Consider the following 27578-nt stretch of genomic DNA (forward strand, 5'->3'; position numbering starts at 1 on the left):
GCAACAAGTGCTTTAAGCTGATACTGTGATACTGTCAAAGGAGGTAACACCTCGGATCCGATGAAACACCTGGCGACGCATAGCGTTTTGTTAAAAGCCGAGAAATGCGCCGTATTTGAGAGCTTGCTGCGAGACTTCACACCGAGCACATCTACTGTGGGTGTGGTGCCTGTTATCAGACCCGGAGTTAGCAACATCCCAACATCCGAAGAGGAGAGTCCTGGCCCCTAGCCCTGCCAGTGTAGCAGAAATGATGAGGATGATGATGCAGCAGCAGCCGTTCTTCTCTGCGTGAGTAGCTTAATGTTGTTCGTGTGTAATTTACGTTGAGTAGGCTAACCACGTTATTACATTAATGCAGGTAAGGTGAACTAGCAAACATCATCATAGCTACATGCGGCTGTCTTCTTGTTTGATGGCAGATACTCCCTTCACCCTGGACAAAAAGGCTAAAATGACCAAAGAAAAAGTGGAAAACAGTTAAACATGAGAGGTTTTTGGACAAAGTTTGTGTTTTTTCCATTGTTTAAGCACTGCTTCCAGCCAAGAGTGATACCATATATGCCCCATAGCTGCAGAAAAGGCTAACATTGTTATCTTTTTACAAAAAACAGCTAAACGTGAGAGTTTTTTGGACAAATTGTGTGTTCTCCATTCTTTAAGCACCGGCACCGTTTCAAAAGTACCGGTTTGGCACCGGTATCGGATAAAACCTAAACGATACCCATCCCTAATTTTGACAGACAGCAAACTGTGATGAAGAAAAAATAAGTATAATAAGTATTTTGTACAGACAAAAGTAATCTGAGTATTTTATTGACTGCATGTATCCATTGTGTTGTCATAGATGGTATTTTGTCCCTGTTAGTCTACAACTTGGGAAACACTATGAATGCTGTGATGCAAAAGTAAGAGTGTGATCAAAAAGTTCCAGAGACTGACCTCTAAAAATCGGGCCCCTGATTTAAAGTCCCAGCAAACATTTTGAAATTCAATAACCATCAGGACGTGTTCTCTCTACGTCTCGTCATGGTTGGAAGAAAGCTCCAGAATAAATGTTGTTGCGATGTCGGAGATAAAAACTCACTGTCAGTTTGAGGTGTTTATTTAATGTTTAATGTTTCCTGGACGTCAATCTGTCTGTAGTTCAGTTTCTGCAGATGTTCCAGGGACTTAACATCAGGGTTTCAAACATCTTTCCTGGGTTTGACTGTTCAAGATCATCGTCTTGTGAACCTCAGGATGACTTTCAGTACAACATCTATTTTTAGATCTCTCATTCTGTCCCGTTGTACCTCTATGATGCATTCCAACAGTCTGACTCCTCTCCTTTGGACAAATTCTGTTGCACAGGTTTGGTTGTAGCCGAAATCTCAGCTCTCATCACTACGAGCTTCCTTACACAATTCAGGTCAGTTTCTATGCAGGTTTTCACAGTAAAATCACAGAGTGCACAGTAGCGAGCTTGGATTATACTCTGTTGTGGACACGTACAGCTGGAGACTCGATGGCCGAGTGATCATTCCTCAGTAATACTTCTTTTAGGTTCGGTGCCTGGGCACATTTGTAGTTGGTGCGCGTTTTTTTGCATGGGCACAAAAATCAGGCAGGTATGTTTCACGTCCGCTCAGACTCTCGCATTCAAACTCGTCAATGGACAGTGAGTGAGTCACGTCACAGGGACCCAAGCGAACCACAAATGTGGAAACTATAATGTCAGAGACGTCCTGGAAGAGATCTAAAAATAGCAGCGGTGCTGGGAGCTTCTTGGGCATTCCTGAGAGGATGACTTTGAAGAGGAGATTGCCAAATTTAAATCAGGGAAGGGTTTCGCTTGTGATGGACCTGCTGTCTGAACTCTTTAATCACACTTCATATCTATTTTTTACCCTTGCTGTGTAAATTCTCCATGTTAAACATGGTCTATGTTAAATGTGCAGTTTATGTATAAGAAGAGAATGATTCAGTATTTCTCACTGTCAGCAGTGTCACAGTTGTTGTCTTAGTGCAGCAACTTCCCACTATAAATAAAAGAGTGAGAGACACTGAGCGACAAAGAGAGGCACAGAGAGAGAGAGCGAGAAAGAAGTTCAAACAGCCTCCGGACAAATAATCAGCCGTGGCTTTTGAACCTATACACACACACATACACACTCAGAGATGTGTATGTTTAGACGCTCACACTTTCTTCCAGTGTTCTGGGCAAGTGGCACACAAAGTTTATGATGCACACCATACATATGCATGCACTGAGTCGGAAATCGACCCACTCCCCCGTCTCTCTCACTCCGGGTGTTTTCCGCCTAGCCGTCTTCATAAATGACACTGACGTTTTTATCTGACTGTAGTGGCCTGAAGGGGAACGAGAGGTAGAAATCTTGAGTCACCGAACTAACCAAGCAAAGATGAGACAAGAAACAGAGTTTTATTAACACAATCGGAAATGGAGAAAGAGAGAGACATGCTTAAAGCTTCAGGATTTCATTTTTGAGCACTAGAGGGCAGAAAAGCAGCAGAAGATGATATAAAGTAATCAAAAGAAAGTTTTAGCTTCTTTAGATTTTTTTATTTGCAAATTACTTAGTTATCTCTGCTGTGTTGCTTTATCATTATTTTGAAAGAAACTGCTTGAATAAAAAGTTTTCTCTTTCTAAGAAGCTTTTATTTTGAAATGTAAGAAGTAAGTGTAGCTATTTATTGGCTCATAGCTTAACACAGAAATTAAGAATTGTGAACTTAAACTGAAATTAATTAGGGAAAAATAGTAAGAAAAAACAAAAAATAACAGAGTAAGAATTTAAGAAATGCTAAAATGTCTGTTACTTTTTCACGGGAACCTTTTCTGCTAAGTTCCTGCTCTGCATTTCGAATATCTTCTTGGATTCTCTGAAGTAGCTTTGCATGATTCCTAGTTCAAATTCATCCTTATTTGTCTTACTGGTGCTGTTGTAGCACACATACACTGTATAGAAAAATGGAAAAGTTCCAGTAATGTCCACTTGAGGACATTAGTGGATCTGCAAGTTTTCCAACCCCAGACGTTGTTGGTTGATTGCAGCCTGTCAGCTCATCTTCAGTTGGAAACAAGTTGTTTAAGCTTCTGCCCCTCCCTTTAAGCCAACTTTCTCCTGATTGGATGCCCATCTTAAACTGAAGATTTAAATAGCTGGTGGATGGAGCTTATCTGCTCACAGCATGGGCTGCGACCTCATTACTTATTAAATTATAAATGACAGAAAAGCAGAGGACGTCCCCTTTATTTCGATCATGTTTTTGTTCTTTGCACAGTCTGAAGCTACTTTGTATTTATGTGTAGAAATGTTGTTGTTTACTGTGTAACCGAACCCTGTAGATCTCAGTGTTGGGTCTGATGGCTCAGTACATCTCAGTGGACCACATCACCACCATGCGTGTGCTGAGGACATTAAGAGCTCTCCGTCCTCTCCGGGCTGTGTCCCGCTTCGCTGGTATCAGGGTAAGAATGAGCTGCGTTCACCTGCAGCTCGACCGACCTGAGACCTGCTGCTCGGTGCTGGAAATCATATGTGTCGTGGCTTTAAATGTTTCTGGGTTTGATTGGGAGGTGATGCCATCCTGGCTTTAATCAGAGGTGATATCTCAGACTGTTGTGGATACAGGTAGTATGTTTAACACCTAACCATCCCTTTTACAGCTAAACATAAACCCTGAAGCTGTTTAAAGCAGTCGTTCAGTGATCTGCACATCCATCTCTATAAGCACTCAGTGGCTTATCAAAGTGTCACAAAACAGTCTGCTTTATTGTCTTGTTTTAAAAGCCATGGATCACTCAGGACTCACTCGACCAATCAATAAACACATTTATTCTTTCTCATTTCTCCGGTTCTTTGTGCTGGCTTCCTAGAAGAGTCTGTAAAATAACCATTTCCTTGTCTGCTTGCAGCTTCACCTGAGAAAGGTTTCAACAATGATAAAAAAAATTGTAGCAGTGAGTCCTTCGTCATGAGCTCAGTGATCACAAACCATCACCCTTCCTTTTTCAGGCATCATCATTCAACTGCAGCTTCGTCTCCTGGATCAGAACTTTCTCTCACTTTCCCTTCATTAGAATAGAAGTTAACTGTCCTGCTTCTCTTTTCTTTCCCTTCCTCCTTCTTCTGTCTCTATATTCCTGTCCCTATCTTTTTCTGTCCTCTCTCTCTCTCTCCTCCAGGTCTCATTGGTCAGTTTGGTAGCCAACACATTGGGTTATTCAGACTTAGCAGCCATCAAATCCCTGCGGACGCTGCGGGCCCTGCGGCCCCTCAGAGCCCTCTCCAGATTTGAAGGCATGAGGGTAAGAGTCAGTATTATCAAAGCAAACACATCTGGGCATCAATGTCGAGAGTCCAGCTGAATGTCAAAGGATTTAGTGCACTTATGCTTTAATTTATCACTAAAAACGGGAAAAAGTAAAAGATCTTGGGTAAAAAAAGAGCTTCTCCTCTACATATATTTTCTTTGCAGTTACATAGTTCACATTAAATATACAAAAAAAAGTGTGTTAAATTTATAATGATCAACAAATTAGCAATTTTTCAATAACATAGGCATTGGCATTTAAAATAGACGATAAATACAAATTTCAAAATAAAAGAGATATAAGAGAATATATATATATATATGTGTGTGTGTATGTGTGTGTGTGTGTTTGTGTGTGTGTATACATATATATATATATATATATGTGTGTGTGTGTGTATATACATGAAGGTATTTGTTGTAGATTTTATGCCGTGCTTGGGATTATCGTCCACTTTCATCTCATCTGTCCATTGGAAATCCAGAAGTCTTGTGGTTTGTTCAGGTGGAGTTCAGTGTTTTTCTGATGTGCTGTAATGGACTTTAACATTTAACATGCTTACTGAGGCCTGTAGAGTTGAAGATGTAGAAGCAGAAGGTGAAGCTCTTGGGGGTTTTGCAGTTTCTTTAAGATAAGATGAAATAACCTTTATTAATCCCACACATGGGAAATTTATTTTGTTACAACAGAAAGTGGACAGTGCAGCATTGCACGGTCTGACCTTGGGTTGATTTTCAAGTAAAGTGGCTTTATTGTCATTTCAACCTTGTGCGGTGGTACAGTACACAGTGAAACGAGACAGTGTTCCTCCGGGACCATGGTGCTACATATAACAGACAATCAACGCTGGACTACATAAAGTGCGAGTGTCCAAAAATTGCAATTATTTGCCGAAAAATTCCCATCTGGGAGGATTGTGGCATTGTGTTAACTCATACACACTTTTATGGAGGAGCTCACACTGATGATCATCAATTAATCAAGTGTATTTCATCAGCAGCATGTGGCTTCTTTTAAGTCCTATGGAGGTAGTAAGGATGTACTTTTACATGACTGTGTACTGCTTTCTGATTGGTGAGAAAAACGGATCAACAATGGAAAACGCATCAGGGATTCATACCGCTGCATATTATTGATCTACAAATCAGAAGAAAAAAAGAAGGGCAACTTAGTTAACAGTTTGTGCAGGCTGCCCGATGGCTCAAAATTTAGATTTATTAATATATGATTCAAATAGAAAAAAGTAACTGATCTATCAATAAGTTAAATTACAGTAAAAGCAATAGTAAAAATCTATAATTTATTGTATAAACTGTTTTTACAGTTTAGTACTTCTCCATAAACAGATCACAGTTAATGCTTCTGAATTAATAAATTAAACTTAAACATTTAAATTTACAAAAAGAATGTGTAATACAGTAGCTTTCTAAAAATATTTTTTCACGGAAGATATTTACATCATTCGCCTGTAATTCACACATAACAGCAAATTACTGTAAAGTAAATGTATTATTACAGCAGTTTTTATTAGTGTAACACAGCTAATCTGTTCTCTGGAAAATTCTAGAATTACTGACTGAACTGAATTATTTAGATATAAAGGAAGATAAATCAACTAACTGAAGTGAGGACATGTTTGTGCCCAGGTGTGTTTGTAATGAACATCCCCTCAGTGTTTTCTCACCGTGTGTCATCCTATCATTTCTTATCTGTCACTTCATATTAAACTTTACTCTCTGCTTCCTGCTCTCTGACGGGTTCATCTTCTTTTGAATTTAGTTCTTTCTTTCTTTTTGCTGTGTTGTTTTATTGCCTCCTGTGAATTTGATGTGTATTTTTTCTGATTTCTCTTTCATGTTAACTTATGTCCATCAGCCTTTGTGAGCAGGAGACAAATATCAAGTTACTGTTTGTGTTTCTGTCACCAGTATTACTGTGAATAGCACAGAGTCGGTGTCCTGCAAACACAGTCTCCTGAAATGAGGACGAATGTTCCTGACAGCACACTCCTTTCACTTACATTCAAATATTAGCCGTAGCTGTGGGTAAATATTTGGAAACCACGCCCCTGTCCTGCAAAAAGACTAACGTCAGACTTTAATGACAAATTTAGAAAACACAAAACTATATTTGGTTCATAGAAAATCCTTCTCACAATTTTGATTTCAATTCTTTTGTGTAGAAATATATTTCAAAACATGAAAAACAAACATAAAACTTACAAAACTAAGTAAATGGGCAATGTGAATGGTGGGAATTTATGAGGAAAGCTTTTATGTATCAAAGCTCTCACAAGAGAATATGTGGCCTTATAATGTTTAAAAACATGGAATTAATTTTGGGGTTAACATAACAATTATTTAACACATAACATAATTGTTTTTTTATTAAACCTAAAGAATACTTGAACTCTTCGGTTCATCAAACAGCAGCTTGGGGTTTGCAGGAGACAGACTCGCTCTCTGGAAGACTAAACAGATGATTTTCTGTGTTAAATTTAAAAATGCTCAGCACTCAGCATCACATTGCTTACTCAGCAAGGCATTCTGGGTATAAAAAAAACACAAGACGTAAATGTGCTTTGTGAGTGCAGATGAGGACGACCAAACACACAAGCTGACTCACCGCCGTCTATAGATCTGCAACAATAGGAAGCAGGACGGTGGATTTCTCAGAAAAATAAAAATCACATAATGAAGGAGAACCGAGTGATTAATGGCACTGCATTTATTTCACATGGGAGCAGAATTTTCTACTTCTTGCATGTCAGGACTCATCAAGTAATTGGCGAAAACAGTCATGTGAGTTCACACTGCCTTTCCTTTTTTATAAAAGGCTGATAAAATAAATCAAATCATGACGTACAGGATTCAACCTAAACAAGTCACACGAGCTGCATGGCTGGTTTCAAACCAGTGGACACTGTAAGGTCAAAGGCAGAATTTAGCGGGTGAATCTAATCAGCATCATCAACTTAAATATAAATTAATGTCTGCTAGATTTGATGTAACCTAGTAACAACCCTAGATATAAGCAGCCCGATACTGCATCACTGTAATCTTTGTCAGAACACTGCAAACTAACCACTTTAACCTGCACTGAACTGCATAGTATCTGTATGCAACCCTTAAATAAAACAAACTTCAAGTACCTTCAAGTCGGGTTTGCGTCACATAAACCTCTGTGAACATTATGTATAGATCCACTGTCTGATTTTAAAACTCCAAAATGAATTAGGACGTTCAATGCCACACTTAAATGTAACTTAAAGAAGTTGGGATTTTAAGGTTGTAAAGAAATGCTAGCAAATAATTCCAGAGTGTAAATCAACATAAACATGTCGGATGAATCTACTCAAGAAATTCACATTTTTAAGTGTTGAAAAATGTCAGTTTCTTGAAAAAAAAATGAAGACATACAATTAAAAACACAAATGATTAACTAGTAAAATAATGTCACATTAATTAAATACTGTATGTATTTAGAAACTGTGTTCTCTCCCATATGTGTTGGATGCTGCATTAGGCCTCAGTTTCACAGGCTGGCGATCTGCTGTCAGCATCAGGTTGCTTGTGAAAAATGAGTATTCTCAGACTGGTTGGGGAATGGTTGCTGGAAGTTGCTGGCTGTTACTGTATGAAATCGGTTGCACAATCATGAAAAATGCCAGCTTTACTGCAAAGGGATAATCATTTGCCTTCAAAGGTGAACGGTTTCATTTTGTGGTACATCTGTTAGTTTCAGCGAGTCAGGATCTTCCACATAGAAGACCAAGAAAAGCACTGTATACCTCTTTCTGACCAATTCCACTTAGCAACAGCAAGCAACAACTCACCAACTGGTCACGAAATATACTTTAATAAAGCAACCGATGGTTACCGTAGTGATTTACAACTCTGCAGCCTTTTCTCGACCCAACGTCAAATTTAAACTGTCACTTTTTTCCTCTGTCACATCCGACTGAAAGACAATAAAGAAGATGGACGTAGCCTCCGAGTCCACAAAGTGAAGCAAATAAACACTTTCCTGATGAGTTTATTAGGGGTGCAACAATACTTGTATCGGTATTGAACCGTTCGATACAGTGCTTTCGGTTCGGTACGCATATGTATTGAACAATACAAAAAATTTTATTTATTTTAGCAACTTTTCTTCTGACGATGCTGGCTGTGCTGAGAGCTCAGTGGATCTGCGTTCGACTACTCCGCCTAGGCTGGACTGTCGAGTGCAGATCTACTGAGCACAGCGCAAGCTAGCAAGACAGAAGTTAAGCTCTCCTTGCAACATGGCAAATTGAACCTCCCCCACCCTCATTCAGATCTGGCGTTTGGAACTATCTTGGTTTTCATGTGACGTATGACCCTGAAGGTAAGCGAGTCATGGACAAAAGTAAAACAGTATGTCGGATGTGCCACGCAATGCTCAATTGGTGGGAACTAGTGCGTTAGCGCAGTTAGCTCGTTAACGTGTTGACGCCGTCCAGCGGTAACTCGTTAATGGCGTTAACGTCATTTTAACGAGATTAACGCTGACAGCACTAGTGGGAACACAACGAATATGACTGCACATTCACAGCGACATCATCCTAGTGCAAAGACAAGTGGAAGCAGACAAAAACAACAAGCACGCATGCTACAAACTTTACCCGAGTCATTTAGACAGCCGTTAGCACAGGATTCTCCTTATGGGGACCTGATATGTTTAATATGCTGCTGAGAATATAGCCCAGAAGAAGCGTATAGTAGAGCTTTTATTTTGGAAAGAGACATTTCTCTGTAATAAACTCTCTTTTCCAAAGATGACTGATTTCTCCATCAGATAGATTTTTTTTTATTATTATTTTCTTGTTTCAGCAACATTAAATTTAAAAACTGTATTTTTGAGCTAAAATATATATTTATAATTTTAATAAATGACAAATTAAAAAGGCATGAACATTTTTTTGTATCAAAAAAATATTGAACCATGACACCAAAGTATCGAATCGAACCATGAATTTTGTGTATCGTTGCACCCCTAGAGTTTATAGGCTTGGTCGCTCATCTGTAGTCATATTGGGGGGAAATGAAGTCGGTTTTGTACATTTTGGTCCATGAAAAGTGTCACAAAGGAGGATTATACACTTTCACAGTCAGATACACCAATCACTTGTCACCAGTTTTAAAATGCCAGTGCTCATCTTGAGGGTTCAAAACAGGACTTGATGAACCAATGGGTGACTCACAGTTTACATGTCCATCTTTTATACTGTCTATCATCCAACTGCATGGCGTGCTGTGTTGTTAAAATTAATGTGTTGGTCAGGTGGTCATTCATTGTTGGCAACACTGATGTTGTCTGGTCTAACTCTGGTCTCTGATCAGTTTCTGGGTTCATCCATCTGTTTGAGCATGTTGATTTTGGTTTGCTCCGCCACCACCTGATCAGCAACACACTGAAACCTTAACATTTACTGTAACTAGAGACCACATGTAAATGGTTTGTCTGTACGTATGAATGCTGGTTTCCGTGCAGGTGGTGGTCAACGCTCTGATCGGCGCGATTCCCTCCATCATGAACGTGCTGCTGGTCTGTCTCATCTTCTGGCTCATCTTCAGCATCATGGGCGTCAACCTTTTTGCCGGGAAGTTTGGCCGCTGCGTCAACAGCACGGGCCAAGTCTACGACGCTTCTGCAATCACCAATAAGTCGCAGTGCGAGACCCACAACGACACCTCGACGCACTACTGGAGCAAAGTCAAGGTCAACTTTGACAACGTGGGTGCCGGGTACCTGGCCCTGCTACAAGTGGTAAGATACTTTATGTTTACTTATTGGAATCAGAGACTTTTATGATCTCCACTTTTTTTGTTTTTGGCTTTTCAAATTTGTACTTAGATTTCTTTGGTTTCCATGAAAGATTTATTTTCAGTTTTTACTGGTCAAACGTGTGCCAAGGTTCTCTCTTTTACTAAGGTATAAAAATACAGATGTACACACAGATCCTGGTTAGTTAAATAAAAGAAAGCTTCTAGTAGCGGCTCTTTGGCCAACATTTTCACGTTTGCATTAATTTAATAAGGTAGCCAGATAATTATGATGCACGGTGAATATGCACAGACTTATCATGCATAATGAGGCCAGAATGGAAGTTTCCCACATTTCCCACCGCTGCCTGTGCTTCTGTGCTCTGTAGAGAGAAAAAGTTGGAGCACTTTTTTTAAAAGCCATTTTCACAGTTGGCAAAGAGAGATGCCAGCTTGGGGTTTTGCTGCACAGTGAGTCATGATTCATTATGTGACCTTTTACAAAGGTCACTTTTAAGTTGTTATTAGACACCTAAAAGCACCCCCAGTGCTTTATTTATGGCGTGGGTCGCAGCTTTCCTTGCCTACTTTGTGTTTTCAAAAAATGCATTCAGACCCAGAGACCTGGAGAGAGTGACACGACAGGAAATGTGTAGGATGTTTTCAGACTCGCCACGCCAGCCGCGGTTCTTTTACTCTTTTTATATGTCCTGTTTGAAGACGCGTTCCCTGGGAAGTTCTACCCCCTACAGATCTCAGTGCAGCTGTGCAAAACAATCACTAGCACACACACACTGAAACAGGATCACGAGGCAGAGCCGCAGATGAAAACGAAGAACAAAATTCTGTCATTGCGGCGCCTGTGTGAAGCTTTGAGGGAAACAAAGAGGTTCGAGTGAAGAAATCGAGGCACAAAGTGAAAAATCCTCTCCTTCAAAACAAATTAAAGCTGAGAGTCTCCTCCACATGCCGTAGGAGGATTGACTTTTCCGCTTCTCCCGTCCCTCTCTCTCTCTCTTGATCTCGTCTTTTCGTTTCATCAATTTGTCGCCTTAATTTTCCTCCCACACCTGTTCTTCATTGCTCTTGCTTTTGTCTTTTCCACTTGTCCACTCTGCCTGCCTCTCTTTGTCCTGTTAACGTTGCTGTCGTTCCACAGCCTTCTGTCTTCTCTGTCATTTATGAGAGCAGTTTTAAACCTCACATTGCCTACAGTAAGTGGCAGGTACACAAACTGCAATTTGAATAAGTAACACATAAGCTGTGAATAACTGGGAGGTACTGATGGGAAAAATAATTGAAAATCTGTTGGGAGGTTATTATTAAAAAAATAATACCTCTCACGGTCAGTCACAGCCGTTAATCTTCATCTGTGTTTCCGGACATGAATTTATTTAGAGTCACATATTTTTGATTAGTTATTTCCAACGAACAGGTTTTGTTGTTGGCAGCGTTTTCATGCATGCACCTCACTCTGTCTGTAAACATGATCAGTGGAAAACCATTGAATGAATTCTTTTTTGTAAACATATATTTATTGAATTTTGGTTTCATAAACATCAAACACTTTAAACATATGGCAGTAAGAAAGCAATAAAAACACAAGACACTCAAAAAACAAAAACAAATTAAAAAAATTATACTTAAAAAATTAAATATATATATATATATATATATATATATATATATATATATAAAATAAAATACAATAAAAACAGTAGAGGTTACTTTATACATTCCCAAATTTAGTTACATATTTTCATTACCCCGCTCTCCCTCCAGTTCCTCAACTTCCCCAGTCTTTAATAGCTCCAGAACAACACGTCCTCACTCCCGAGGCGTAATATATTACGCTAGGTGACAAATCGTCAACATGTTACGCTTCTGGGCAACCAACAATACATGGGCTGCAATACATGGCTGAACCGTGTTTTACCGCGAGAGCGTCATTTGACTGTATTTCACCCATAACCTGGCATGTACCATAACAACGCCGAAGGTCGCCTTTCGCATTCCTCAGGAACGCTGCGGGACGTGACAAATCATCAGGTTGTTACGCCTCGGGAGTGAGAACGGGCTGTCCAGAAACATCTTCCAAATGTATGAAAAATTCTAGTGATCTTTTCCTAACCACATAGGTCAGCTTCTCAAGAACTAAACTTGATTTTACATTATTTAACTATTGGTCAAAAGAGGGACCAGTTGAATGAATTCTGATAAAACTGTGGGGGGATGTAGAGTGGACTCTTAACAATGGATTCAAATTTGGCTGACATCAACCGAGGTCAAAGTAAAAATATTTTTATAGAGCTATTTCACTATATTTCTTACTGCCATTGTTTGTGACACCACGTAGGGCTGTGCGATATGACCAAAATCTCATATCCCGATATAAGAATTATATCGTCCGATAACGATATAAATCACAAAAACGTAACATTTTCTGTAAATTCTGTGAATCTCGGGCAGCTCGACTTGCGGGAAGTGTTTCCAGCTGGGCGCCATGTAGCTGGAGTCGAGTGTTTTAACTGATGCATGAAACGATACATTTTTAGACATAAGTTGTAACGGACGCCGTTTTCCTTGTGAGTATTTATTACACAGCCTGCTGCGGGGAAAGCCTGTTCTAACGTTTGAGTCTAAGATTTATTTTTTAGCACCTGACGGCTCTTTTTTTACTTCTCATCCGTAAATAATCTGCTCTTTCACGTGATTCAGTTTATTTTGAAAAGTCTCAACAGGATCTTGAGCTTTATTGTGAAAGGTTTATGTGGCACATAAATGAGCGGACACGCGATGGTGTTACCGTCGTTGTTGCTAACGTCAACACATAAAATCAGGTGCTTATCCGTCCGTAGTGTGGTGATATTAAATATAAGAGAAAGAGAGAACTTTAAGAAATGAATACAGCCACTACAGTGACATCAGAACCATGAAAACATGTTGCCGTAAACAGTTTATTTTGCGACACCACGAAACAAACGATAGCGTAAAATGAAACGATGTTTTTATATCGTCATCCGATATAATCGTTATATCGAACAGCCCTAACACCACGTATCATTATATGTGAAGATCAAATCACACATCAGACACATACAATGTTCCAATCAATTCTTTAAAATGTATTTACCACTAAACATTTAAACAACTGTTGCAAATTCATTGTTTAGACACAATAAATATTTTCCACTTTTATAAGGCAAAAAAGGTCCATATCTGGAGGCTGCAGAGATTTGTGGTGGAGCAAATCATTTGGCCCACATGTCAGAGACGCACGTTTAAGTCAAATACAGCACAGATTTGATTTGATGAAATAAATATGTCTCCTAGTTCAGTTTAAGCATGAAAACCACTGGGTTAACTGTCTGCGGCTGCGTGTCACTTGCTTGTTTTCATAATTAGATAAAAATGACGTTCTGTTGCTGTTACTCCAGCTTTTCAACAACACTGTAAGATTTACTGCACATGTAACTAAAAGTCCAACGCAGGTACATAATGAGATATGAAATGAAAAGCCTTTATACTTATTATATTCAGGATACAAAGAGACTGGCAGTGGCATGCCTGCCTGGAGCATTAGAGTTAGAACGACAAACTTCACATGATGATATAAAAGAATTTACGATGAGTTTCTTGCTCTTCATCCTTTCGCTCTCTTTTCCTTTTCTGCTTTTCCATTTCTTTCTTTGCCTGTCCCTCCTTCCTGTCTCTCCATCTTCTGTTATTCAACACAACACGGACAGGGCAAAATACTGCAACTACAACTCCATTTCCCCCTCCGTCCTTTATATCTCTCCATCACCTTCCTTGCAAACCTTCATTTTCTTCTCTCTCTCTCTCTGTCTTTACTTCACTCACTCCTTTTTCCTTCGTTCTCGCTCTCTGACGCCCACCACGGGAGTCCTGAGAGCCTCCAATCAATCAGCGTCTGAGAGGCTTTTATTTTTAGAGCGACTTCAGCCAAGTGGGAGAGAAATGCAGAGATGGAGGGAGGAAAAGTGCACGTAGAATTAGAAATATTAAACTTAAACAGCAGTGAAAGAGAAGGCGAAGATGGAGATAAAAGGACGGAGAGGTTGGAGTCGAGGGAATTGTGGTGGATTTCACAGAGGAGGAGGCGAAAGGACCATAAAAAAAGTTGTGGAACGGCGTGCTGCTGCTTTCACCGTCAGCCTCCCAGAACTTAAGAGTTGCCAGAGTACGGTCGCCTTGGCAACCAGTTGCTCAGCACATCTCTGTTTTTGGCTGGTCGGCGCGGCAACAGTTGGTGGGGGCAAACCTTCTATTAGCATCTGGAAATATCTCCACACTCCAAAAAGTGATGCAGACACTTTACTGAGATTCTGAATCCAGTGTGTTCTCTCAGTTCATCATCAATAAATAATATTATACGATATGTATGATTTTTAATGGTCTCCTGTTAAAATTCAAGTTAGCACAGCTGAAAAGTGTCACTTCACGCCATCACCTTCCCCAAAATAATGGGTTGGCACCGCTTCCTCGTGATGTCAGTGAAGGTGCTGCTTCTCATCAAAGTCACTGTGGAGATAACCCAACAGCACTCAGCACGAAGCTCTCCATTTACCGCTCAATCTATGTTGCTTCCTCACCTACAGTCACGAGCTCTGGGTGGTGACCAAAAGAGAGAGGTTACAGATACCAGGGCCAAAAAGGACTCTCCTTCTACCTGTGGCTGGGCACTCCCTTAGACACAGGGTGAGGAGCTCAGCCATTTGAGTAGCCCCTGCTCCTCCACATCTAACGGATCCAGTTGAGGTGGTCTGGGCACCCGACTAGGATCAAAGACGGAGTGACCAAAAGATAATTTAAGATGACTGTGTTACGCAGCTGGCTGTCAGTGGTGGGATTTACTTCTGACCGGGCGTTGTTTATGACGGAGCAGCTCAGTTATGGAGACTCAGCACTGCGCTTCAAAAACCACACAAAATAATGTTCAGCAGCCACCCGTAAATGTCATCGCTGACTTTTTAACATCCTTTTACAGCGTGAACCCTTCTCACTGACAGCCCATAATAACAACAGGTGGTAACCCACGGTGACAAGCTGATTTCAGGTCTAAATGTGACAGACAGCAGGTGCCCACTCAGACCAAAGTATCCTGTTTCCCTTCTTTCTTCTCTGTTCCCTCCATCTCACATCCTCTCTCGGCGAGGACGGAAGTCCCTAAATGGACCTGTTGATCCTTCATTGAGAAAAACGCAGCAGCAGTACTGCTCTCTGCTAATTTTCTGATAAAGCAGGAGGTTTGCTTCAAGACCCTTTTTGTTCAGTTATTCTCTTGAGTGGAGGAAATGTGCACAACGTCGCCTTGGTGACGTGGGAACAGAGAAACTCGCTTGACATCCCCAGAAACAGAAAGAACAGGAGCTGTGATTTTTTTTCTCTCTTTTCTATTGATAAGCATCTGAAAAGTAGAGAAGAGATTTTATTTAAAGCTGCAGTCTGTGCAGCTAATGGCTGCTTAAAGTAGGCGGTCCGTTTAGCACATTAGCATTGAGTGTAGCCTCATGTAGCCTCATGTAGCCTCATGTAGCCTGCAGGTGTTGCGAATTGTGATTTTACTAAACTGAAAACATGAAGTCAGTGCAAACGGCTCAACCTGAAATCCCAAATCAAAAATGCAGCCTTCTACAGCTGAAGAGACCAAACACCCCCGACACCCCCTTCCCTGATTTTGCACATGCACTAACATCTGCCGCAGATTCCCACCACCCATTCCTTTTGGATCATAAAGCGAGGACAATCACTGGATGTCTTCCCTTCATGTCAGGTTCATGTAAAGCACAGGTGTCAAACTCCAGGCCCCGAGAGCCGGTGTCCTGCAGGTTTTGATCCAAGACAGCTGATTTAAACGGCTAAATGACCTCCTCAACATGTCTTGAAGTTCTCCAGAGGCCTGGTAATGAACTAATCATTTGATTCAGGTGTGCTGACCCAGGATGAGATCTAAAACCTGCAGGACACCGGCCCTCGAGGCCTGGAGTTCCGCACCCCTGATGTAAACGAACATGTTTCAGTCCTGAGTGTTCAGCTAAGTTATTCTTGCCTCTCCCAGAGAGTCATCTCGGACTTTTAAGTCTCGACATCTTAAAGTCTTTCACATGCAAACATACATACATCGGGTCAGTGGGTATCAGCCTTCTGTCCTCAAAAAACTGAATAAAATTTGTACTTCGATCACAAGTTTGCATGAACATGAACTGAATAATTGTCTCTTATGGAGTGGGAAAGTTGTACATCTCCCTACACTAAAGAAATCAGTGGTTCTGTCTCGCTACAGTTGGTAAGGTTAAAGTGACAACAGTTAACTCATTTCTGTGATTTTGTTTGGTTTCAAGGCAACGTTCAAAGGCTGGATGGATATCATGTACGCAGCGGTGGACTCGAGAGCTGTGAGTAACGACAACATTTTGAATGTGCACGTGATTCTGAATCTTTTCACGTTCTGAATAGAGTAAGATTCAAAGTGAGTTCAGCATCACTTTTAGCACCTCCTCTGGACATTAGAGGAACTGCAGGTTTCGCCACTTCAGCGTCATCTTTAGTTTTCTTCTGTGGATGTTGGCGCTCGATTAGGACTGGAAACAAAAAAGGGTCAAATTAAAGTTCAATGAAAAAGAAATCTAAACAGATTGATATGATGTCGTGTTAATAACTGATAATGTCTTTAAAATGTCAGATGTGAACAGGATTAAAGGTGGAACAAACATTGAATACAGTCAAACTGAAACTCAGAAACAGATCCGTGTGTTCCCTGAACAGGTGGAGGAGCAGCCTATCAAGGAGATCAATCTATACATGTACCTGTACTTTGTCATCTTCATCATCTTTGGCTCCTTCTTCACCCTCAACCTGTTCATCGGTGTCATCATCGACAACTTCAACCAGCAGAAGAGAAAGATAAGTACCACGGCTGACACCAGCGTCACACATGGCACAGGAAACGCACGTTTACTTTCTACAGCTTCGCATTTTAAATCAAAGCAAAAGCGTCTGAATATATATTAACAGGTTTGCAGGTTCTTTGTAAGAACATTAGATGGCAACCTTAAGTCTTATAAAATAACATAGATGTTGCTTGGTTTGTTTACTTAGGAGGACAGGACATCTTCATGACCGAGGAGCAGAAGAAGTATTACAACGCCATGAAGAAACTCGGCTCCAAAAAACCTCAGAAGCCCATTCCCAGACCGATGGTACCGACACACAGCACGTCCACCTTAAAAACAGATTCAGTTCTACATGATACGTCCAGAAATGGTTTCATTGGTATTGTTTCTATTCAAACAGATTTTGAACACTCAGTTTTAATTAACAGTTTATTAAGTATGTTAAAGTTAACTTTGTAAGGACAGAAGCGTTTTTTATTATCAAGTCGAAGCTGAATGGAGGAAACTACCTTTAAATATGTATGTAATCATTCCAATGATGATCTAAAATTAATTTTGACCACTTTTGCTTTTTTTCAATTAATATTTGGCTGCAAACACAATAGTTAGGTTAGTTATTAGATTTCACTTTTCCTCTGTACACCACCACAGTGGATTCTTTCAGCTTTAATTTGAGGGGTTTCACAAAAGTGTTGCTTTAACTGATTAGGAATTACAGACATTTTCACACACAGTGTGAATTAACTGGATAATTGACTGGCCAGCAGTCCTGTGGCCAGTGAAGTATCAAAGCGTTAAGTTTGTATTTTATAGCTTTTCACTTTAAATTTAAATATCAGGCCGTGAAAGATGTCGATGGAAGTGAGCGATGCCATCGTTAGGCTGGAAAGACAAAGCAAGACGAGTCAAACTTTTAAGAGTGGCTCAACAAACAGTCTTAAAAATGATGAATGCACTGACCAGCTCAACAGTACCAAAATGCCCTAAAGGACAAGAGAAGTGGATGATCACAGAATTCTTTCCTTAGTTAAGAAAAACAATTTGACAACATCTAACTGAATCACGAAAACTCTAAAGAACGTACGAGAGCCATAATCAAAGTCTCCAATTTAAAAAAAAAAAAACATAATAAAAGATGCAAACCACTGGTTACACTCAGCAAGGTCTGATTAGGCTTCGACAGAAAACATCTGAAAGAGACAAGAAAGAAAGAAAAAAAAACCTAAAGACCGAAGATGAATTTGTCCCAGAATGATGGGAAGAGAAAAAACGGCAGTTTCTCAGGATAAGAGAAATTGAGGAGAAATCAGAAATGGGATCTTCTTAAATGGCAAAGTCAGTCTCCTGATCTCAACTCGAGACAATGTTTGCCCAGTTAAGACCCACAAAGACCCACAGCTTCTGGTGATGGTCACAGTTTCTAGACTTCAGGCTGTCATTAAATGCAAAGGAGTTTCATTCAAGTATTAAAAAAATGAAATCTGAACTTGGATCACTATCATAGTGATCCAAGTTCAGATTTTCATTTTTTTAAGAGTTTTTTTAAGCAAAATTAGAAAAATTGTGCCACTGTGCAAACAACATATGAACCCAACTGTTCAATAGATTAGAGATTACGTCCTGTGAACATCTGAAATGTGCAGGAAGCGTTGTTGGGAAAGTGTATGACAGATGTAGCTGTAGTAAGACATGTATGTCATCTTCAGTTTATCGACTGGCCTTCAGAGGAATGTTTGACTTACCAGCATATCAGAAAACAGAGCAGCCTCTCACTGAAGAATCTGTTTACTTAAAAAGATCTGGACCATTAATATGAGTGTACTTCACAGTGACGCACAACATGCCCTTTATACCTGATAAGAGATGTTATGATATACACCTATAGTATACCTCTGTATGTACCTCAAAATTCACCTGAAGATCAGCTTCTACTGCTCCAAGAATTTAGACGAGCCTTTCTAGGAAACTGATAGTTTATGAGCCTTTTTTTTTTCAGTTAACTGCTACGTTAGTGGGTGCATAATAAATGTAGCCACAACCACACTTTCCATTTCAAGTAATCAGTACCAAACGATGCAGTAATTATGTTTGTATTATACATCTAACCTCTTACATTTCTAGGAAAAGAAAGAGTTTTTGTGGAAATTGAACAACATGAAATCAAGTGTTTTTGTCAAGGTTTTCTTTTTAATCACTAATCATTAGCTAAACTGTGGCCGGGGCTCAACAGCAGTTGATGTTGAGTTTAAAAAGCAATCTAAAAACTTCTATTTTGTAAACTTCTAATTAATTTAAACTAAGATTCAAGTTTTAAAACATTTTCTTCTGATATTTATAAAATTCATATAGTGGAGTTTCTTGTAACTTGCCTGAGAAGCATAAAGATAAAAATATAAAACTATGCAGTGAGCTAATATATCTAATGTCTGCCTGACAGTTATCTGTCATCAGGATGGCCATCCGGGCAGTCTTGATGTTTATCCTGCACAAAGGTCATCATTGCTCACATTACAGCAGAACTGCATGAATCTTGCTGCTGTGTCACGCTCCAGCTGTTTACTAACATCAAAGTAAAGAAGGCGACGGATGACAAATTCTCCACGTTCTCACGCCCCAACCATGCACACGTACAGAGATTCCTTCAGTCCTTTACTTTTGTAGAAATGTAAGTGTAGAAAGGTGTTAGACTCCTTATTGGTGCATGTAAACACAATAAGAACAATAAGTCAAGTTTAGGATTTGTTTCAAAAACATACATGATACACATAAGCACAAATATGGGCGTCCCCCTGAGTATATGTCTGAGCTGGTACACTTTTAAATCGCAGGCTGTTTTATTTACATCAGCTGAGCAGCAGCTGTCAGCAGTCCCAAGAACCACGCTCTGAGACACTTGAACTCTCCCCCTCCAGATCGGGTCATCGACCCTCTCCAACAGTCTTCAGATCTAAAAACGCACCTCATCTGAAGGTCTTTTTCAGTCCAGGTTCAGCTTACAGGAGCGTCTCAGCATCATTAATCAGCCTGCAGGTTCCATGTCCTCTCAAAGTCCATTATTCTTCTTAAAACTGAATAATTAAATGGTCGCTTTCCTGTTATAGCAGCAAGAAAAGCATCTAATAACAGAATAATACGATAACTTATTAAAGCAGAATAACTCTCAGAATACAATAGACAGAATAGAATCCCCAAAGTAGAATTACTCAATTAGAAATGAGATTCTCGAGAATTTGTTAGAGTTAAATGTCTCTATAAGGGAGAGAACAAAGTAGCTGGTAAAGAATAAGAAAATCAAATGGAAATAAAATATTAACTTAACAAGTACAACAAACAAACGTGGCAGTATAAAATGAAAATAAGATGTGCTTTTTGCTGTTACGTTTAGCATCATTTGCAGTAAATTACCTGCGACAAACCTTCGGACCTCATGTTCACCTCACTGGCACACACTCTCTCTGACTGAGTCACCATGCCAGGCTGGTTGTCTTGTTGAGAGGATGGCGATTAATTGCAAACCTTCGCCGAGCTCTTTGAGAGGGATCCCAGTCAGGTTGCCTCTCTCTTCTGCAACCTCTCAGAACTCTAAACTTTTGGGCAACCAAAAAGTGAATACAATCACTCTCCAGCTACCAGTTTTTCCTGCTTTAGTGTGACTGAAGGCTAAGGTGTCCCTTGCATGAACGTCTGTCACAACCCTGTGCAGCATATTAAAGAAGCTCGGCGCATGAAAGTGTTAGATTAAAATTGAAGTCTCAAATTAGAGAACAGATTATTCTCGTCTGGACAGAAAGTTGTTGAATTAAGTGGCAAAAAATTCTGCATCTGCCTTTGTGGCAGCGAAGCCTGTAAATGTCTGCTGTACAGCACTTTGATTGGCGTCTTTAATGACTGGCTTATAAACAACCTGACGTGGCTTAGCAAAGACAGAAACACTAAATGGGGGTTTATCGGCTAACCGAACATTCTTGCTTCTTAGAACGCTCTGCAGGGCTTCTTCTTCGACCTGGTTGGGAAGCAAGCGTTCGACATCATCATCATGGTGCTGATCCTCTTCAACATGATCACCATGATGGTGGAGACGGACGAGCAGCCGCCTCAGATGGAGAAGATCCTGAACAACATCAACCTGGCCTTCATCATCTTCTTCACTGCCGAGTGCCTGATCAAGATCATGGCGCTGCGTTGCTACTTCTTCACCGTTGGCTGGAACATCTTCGACTTCGTGGTGGTCATTCTCTCCATCGTGGGTGAGTTCGGCTTCAAAAAGATTTTGAGCCAGATTTACTAAACGGGGTAAAAAGCAGATGGTCCCCAAATCCATAAACAGTGCTCACAGGTGCGGTTAGTTTCACACAAAATCTGCAGTGTTAAGCACAGGCACATTCAGTTCATTTTAATAACAGAAAGAAAAAAAGAGCAGTGTCTTGTGAGTGCAGAGTATTTCAAACACAGACATAAATCAAAGTATAAACCAAAGCTTCCTAGAAAGTTGTACATTGTGTTGATCTATTGAAAAATAATAATTGCAGTTCCAATAATGGCCTCTTGAGGCAGGCTTTATTTTATGAAAATGCTCAGATTCACAGCGTTAAAAAGTAAGTTAACAGCATGGTAAAAAAAACTTTTATTACGTGTTTAGATATCGGTAAGGTTTAAAGATAAGGATCTCCAACTGGAGCAAAATAAAGACAACTTTATTTTAAATGCGGTGCAGCAGAAGGACTGATGTGCAAAGTTTCCTCTAAAATAAAGTGACTAAAATCTGTCACATTTTTGACGAATCAACTTCTAAGAGTTTTTTTCTAAGAAATTTTGAATTAAGGAGACATTTCACTTACCTCTGACATTACCGGTACTCAACAAAGAGCTGCTCATTCATCGTAGCTAACTTTAAGGAAATAGTTTCTAGGAAACTAAAATGTTTTCTTAAGGTTTTTTTTTAAAACTGCTGGTGATTAAACTACAATACTGAAACTGTGAGGCAGTATTTCAAAGTTCTTCTTTTGTTCTAAACTTAGTTTAAAATCATTTTGACCAAAATACAAGCTGAAAGGAAAGAATAAACAAATCATCTTGCTTTCCTTCATTATCAGACATGACATGTGTCAAACTTATATACTGCTGTTTCACATAACTTACAGCTGACATAAGGCTTTGTGTGTGTGTGGAGCTCATGATACCCCGCATGTGTACACATGTGGGTCAGCCATCAGCTGTGGCAGCAGAAAACAATGGGACGTCTGCCTGACAGTTATCTGTCACCAAAGTGACCATGTGGTTGGCCTTTATGTTTAACCTGCACCAAGGTCTTGTGCGGTCATGTTACAATTACACACACACACACACACACATACACACAATAACACACATGACAGGCAGTCTGCAGGGACAGCACAGAGTATCCCAAGCAGTTAATTCAGCTATCAGTGTTCATACGTCGCGTGCGCTGCTGCTCCTGTTCGCCTGACAAGATTGGGTGTATGTGTGTAATTAAGTGTGTGTCTGTGTGTGTGTTAGTGTGCACGCTGAGGCGAGGCTGCATGGGGGAGGTGAAGGTAACAGCAGCAATCGGAGCTGCCACAGGGCGGTCCCTGAAGACAAATCAAACATGATTGCGTCTGTTCTGCGTCTGTGTGTGTGAGAGAGAGATGTTAGGATGGAGGGCATAAGCTGAGTTGATGTACGATGTGATGGTGATTCCCTCTCGACTCCTTCCACTCCTTCCTTCCATCACCTATAACTTACACAGGGAGGTGAATGAAAGAAAACAGTATTTGTGTGTGTGTGTGTGTGTGTGTGTGTGTGTGTGTGTGTGTGTGTGTGTGTGTGTGTGTGTGTGTGTGTGTGTGTGTGTGTGTGTGTGTGTGTGTGTGTGTGTTTCCCTCTCCGATAACAAGGAAAAGACGGATGAATTACAGCGTTTGACTTGCTGTTAGTGGGAAAAGGCGCCTCAGCTCTCCAGATCCAATTAGTCAAGTTGTAATCACAGCAGACCTGCCACATAAACACTGAGAGAGCCAAACTGAGAGCTTTTAGATGATGTAACTCACAGGAATGCCAACACATTAAAGAAAATTCAATAGTCTGGAGGTAATCAATTCTTAGTTTGGTACATCAGAAAACAGTTCCTTTTCAAGTATCACTGCTTTTTATTAATTGTTATATTTAAGCCAAAATTATCTAAATTAGGCACTGCAGGTAGAACCAGTGACTAATAGCTAAGACCATGTGATAGATGGAATGACCACTTTTAAAATTATAGTGTATAAACGATGGGCATGCCCATCTAATGTCAAAGACTGGATGATGATCACTCCACTTTATGGACATCTCTTTAGAGCCAGAAGTGACCATATTAGGCCCCAGTCATGTATGGTAAAGGACTGGCCAATGACTCCATGGTACCACTGGTCACTAAGGAAAAATATGTGTTCCCCAACAAGCTGGCCAGTAGTTGCAGGAAATGTCTCACCAAGTGACATTGGTCACAAACATATATATGATATTTATTCAGCATTAGTTGCTGGTTGGTTGGTAAGTAATAGGACTGGGCGATATGACCCAAAATTCATATCTCGATATTTTTTAGCTTGATGGCGATATACGATATATATCTCAATTTTTTTTTAAGCTATAAGGTAAGAACAAAAAGAGAGCTCTTAGTCAAAGCTGTGTCCCAGATGTCACACAGGCACTTTTATTAACATACAGCGTAGATGTACATGAAGAAATTACTCAAAAATAAATTATCAGCCTCCATGAGGCTCCAGACTACAGTAGCCGTAATGCTCCAACAATCCATCAAGCGTAGCTTACCAAAGTCATACTAAAACATTTTTTGACAGATTGCTGAGCGCCGTGTACCATATAAAACCGGTTCACGGTCAGTAAGCACAACCAGAATTCATACATAAGGCGTGCTGTCGATTTGTGAGAAAATGAAAGGATTTTAGGCCATGCAGCCCCTGTGGGCTAGCTTGTTAGCACGGTTAGCTCGTTAGCACGGTTAGCTCATTAGCACAGTTAGCTCGCTAACACGTTGACGCCATCCAGCCCCACGCACAAGGCGATCCACGGTAACTCGTTAACGGAGATTTGCCGTGTCCATCTTGTCATTGCCTGCAGGTGAAGCTATGGGGGAGTTGTGTTCAGTGAAGGACAGGCGAGGCCGAGTAACGTTGCATAGAGACAAAAGTGGACGAAAGAGAGGCAAACTTGCGGCTCCACAAGTATAATTATAACGTAACATAGACTATATCGATATAAACAATATTGTCACATCTTATATCTCGAATAAAAATATATCCATTTTTTTTTTTAACTCAATATATCGCCCAGTCCTAGTAAGTAACTGCTGACAAGTTGGAGCCTGGAGCAACCAAAGCAATAAGAAACAGGTTTTTGGTGCTACAACCTTCTTGTGGTAGATAACACGCTGCAGTATCCAGCAACCACTCACCAACTCATTGGGGAACAGTCTATAGGCCTGTGTGACTGAGGCTTCAGGATGACGTACTACGCTGTCAGCTAACACTGGCAAGCTTAGTTAGCACCCTGTGTCCAGAAACTGTATTGGTGCATCCCACAGATACCAGAAGGGTGCGTGTTCAACATAGTCAGACTTTCTTTACATTAGCTGGCTTGACTGAAGTCAGACATAAGCGGTGTCATGATTGTTGTAATCAAATTGAACCCAAGATTTCTACTTCAGGATCTGAGCACATTCACATAAAAAGGGGGGATCAAACATGTCGTTTCACTCTTACTCCCAACAAAAACTGGTAACCTTTTCCAACCAGAGACATTATCAGAGAAACAAGTGATAGAAGTGGATAATGAATAAAAACAAAACACAATTCTTTGTTTCACAGACCTAAAACAAGAAACAAATCAAATTAGAAGCTCACCCAGGAGTTGCAAATGTTTCTATAAATGCATATAAGTGGTGTGACTTACATCTTTGTTGCTTTTTGTTTTCAGGGATCGTGCTTGCTGATATCATTGAAAAGTACTTTGTGTCACCCACACTGTTCAGAGTGATCCGACTGGCTCGTATTGGACGAATTCTGCGCCTCATCAGAGGCGCTAAAGGAATCCGGACGTTACTGTTTGCCCTCATGATGTCCCTTCCTGCTCTCTTTAACATTGGACTTCTCCTGTTCCTTGTCATGTTCATCTACGCCATCTTTGGTATGGCCAACTTTGCCTACGTGAAACGGCAGGGGGGGATCGATGACATGTTCAACTTTGAGACGTTTGGGAACAGCATGATCTGCTTGTTTCAGATCACCACCTCTGCAGGATGGGACAGCCTTCTCAATCCCATTCTCAACAACTCCCCTGAGGAGTGCGATGCCAACATCCCCCACACTGGCACCACCGTCAGGGGGAACTGTGGGAACCCATCAGTGGGCATCACCTTCTTTGTCACCTACATTATCATCTCCTTTCTGATTGTGGTAAACATGTATATCGCCATCATCCTGGAGAACTTCAGTGTTGCCACTGAGGAAAGCACTGAACCCCTCAGCGAAGACGACTTCGAGATGTTCTACGAGGTCTGGGAGAAGTTCGACCCGGAGGCCACGCAGTTTATCGAGTACTCCAAGCTGTCCGACTTTGCTGACTCGCTGCTAGAGCCGCTGCGCATCGCCAAGCCTAACAAGATCAAACTGATCTCCATGGACCTGCCCATGGTCAGTGGAGACAAAATCCACTGCCTGGACATCCTGTTTGCCTTTACCAAGCGTGTCCTGGGCGAGTCAGGAGAGATGGATGCCCTCAAGCAGCAGATGGAGGAGAAGTTCATGATGGCGAACCCGTCCAAAATCTCTTATGAACCCATAACTACAACTTTGAGGCGCAAGCAGGAAGAAGTCTCCGCCACCATCATCCAGAGGTGTTACCGCAGACACCTTGTGAGGCGACAGCTGAAGGCCGCCTCCTACATGTACCGCCAGATCACCACACCTCGGCATGCGGGAGGTGAAGGTGAACAAGGAGGTGAAGTAGTGTTTGGGGAGGATGCGCCTGAGAAAGAAGGGCTGATTGCTACCATGATGAGAGAAAACTACGGCTCAAGCATGTTAGGGATCGAGCGCTCAGAGACGATTTCCTCCACCTCATCTCCACCTTCATATGACAGCGTAACACGGGCCACATCCGAGATCTTTCAACCGCTCGCTGTCAAGACAGAAACTGTTGCCGACACTGCGGGCAGCGAACAAAGTGAACAATCACAGTCAGAAATCACCCATGACAGACAGCAGGAAATGACGCCATAGCAGGAACAGAAAAGCAAAAAAATAATTAACAAATGAGGATTTTCTCATTTGAGGTTGGCCTGTTTATTCTTTTGTTTACTGGATGTACCATAGCTGAGAACGCTGAAGCGGCAGCAGAAAGAAGCTATGAAGAACTATGAGGAGCCTGCAACATGGAAGAATTACTACCTTTAATGTCATTTCCTGTTCCCTGGAGAAAGTGTTTTGGGAGTTTCCTGAAAGGAAGCAAAGCAACTGCAAAACAGAGAGGGTAACCCTGTCTGTCAGGTCAACTCTGCCTTTGTTGGAGTAATAGACAGTAAAGGAAAACCTACTCTTGGGTCAACCAGAACCGGGAGTTTAGAACAATGACCTTTCACCAAAGCTACAGGTGGTCAGAGGGGGCAGAGCAACTATATCACAAATGTATCCATCATTTTTTGGCCTGGGGAGTTTGTGCCTTCCCACAGTTGATCAATATTCTCAGAGTATGTTTTCTTGTAAGAGTGACGGCGGTGTTTCTCAACACGTTAAGGGTCGGTGGCGTTCTGACTGACACTCGAGAGAGGAGGGAAAATAATGACAACGTGATTTCAAAACAATGTTTTCGTAGTAAAAGTACGTTGTTGATGTTACCAGTCTTTTAATAGCGGTACAATTATTACTATTTTTTATATTTTTTAGAGTAAGTTGAAGAAAACCAGTTAGCGGTCTCTCTTTTGACTTCGGAGTGGCACTAGCTATGAAAAAGTGGCTGAACTACTATGTTGTAATAGATGAGAGGAGAAGGTGCGGTCAGGAAAAAAAAATCTCAACAACCTGAATCTTCATCTGTTTTTGTTGGCAGTTTTGCACTTTTTGAGTTTGCACCTGCTCTCGCTTTACCGCACCTGGGCGAAGGCACAGTGTAGAAGAGCCTGGGATTTCATTATTTTTCTTCTCAAAACTTTTTGCGATAACACCAAAAAAATGACACAAGTGCACAATGAGATTTTCTACACGGTCCCAAACTCTTCTAACATGCATCTTTGCCCAGTGGTGGACGCCCTCATACTCGGCAGTTTGTTGGCTTGTGGGTGATTTGTCTAAAAGTCATGTTAGATATTCCGGCTTCACTTCCCTATAACATGAAGCAGAAGAGTCCTATTTCACTGTCACCACACTGAGTGGGGAGAAAAATGAAGCTTACTGGCTTTCATTGATTAAGGATGCATGATTTAGGAATAAGTTTTATGGAATGCTTTGAAAAACACCTGCCTGGGTGGAAGGAAAATAAGAGGCTTGTCAACTGTAG

General features: G+C 40.8%; 1 protein-coding gene across 1 annotated transcript in view; it reads left to right on the forward strand.

Annotated features, from left to right (window-relative positions):
* Positions 1-26919, forward strand: part of LOC113029605 (sodium channel protein type 4 subunit alpha-like) — a 257750-nt gene extending 230831 nt beyond the window's left edge. Inside the window, exons 26-32 of the mRNA XM_026180573.1 lie at positions 4193-4315; positions 9836-10111; positions 16470-16523; positions 16894-17031; positions 17223-17327; positions 20998-21268; positions 25002-26919. Coding sequence (XP_026036358.1) covers positions 4193-4315; positions 9836-10111; positions 16470-16523; positions 16894-17031; positions 17223-17327; positions 20998-21268; positions 25002-26305 — 2271 coding nt within the window. The 3' untranslated portion in view covers positions 26306-26919. The remainder of the gene's footprint in view (positions 1-4192; positions 4316-9835; positions 10112-16469; positions 16524-16893; positions 17032-17222; positions 17328-20997; positions 21269-25001) is intronic.
* Positions 26920-27578: the final 659 nt, after the last annotated feature.

The sequence above is a fragment of the Astatotilapia calliptera genome, chromosome 9 (assembly GCF_900246225.1).
Source record: "Astatotilapia calliptera chromosome 9, fAstCal1.2, whole genome shotgun sequence".
NCBI classification, from domain to species: domain Eukaryota; kingdom Metazoa; phylum Chordata; class Actinopteri; order Cichliformes; family Cichlidae; genus Astatotilapia; species Astatotilapia calliptera.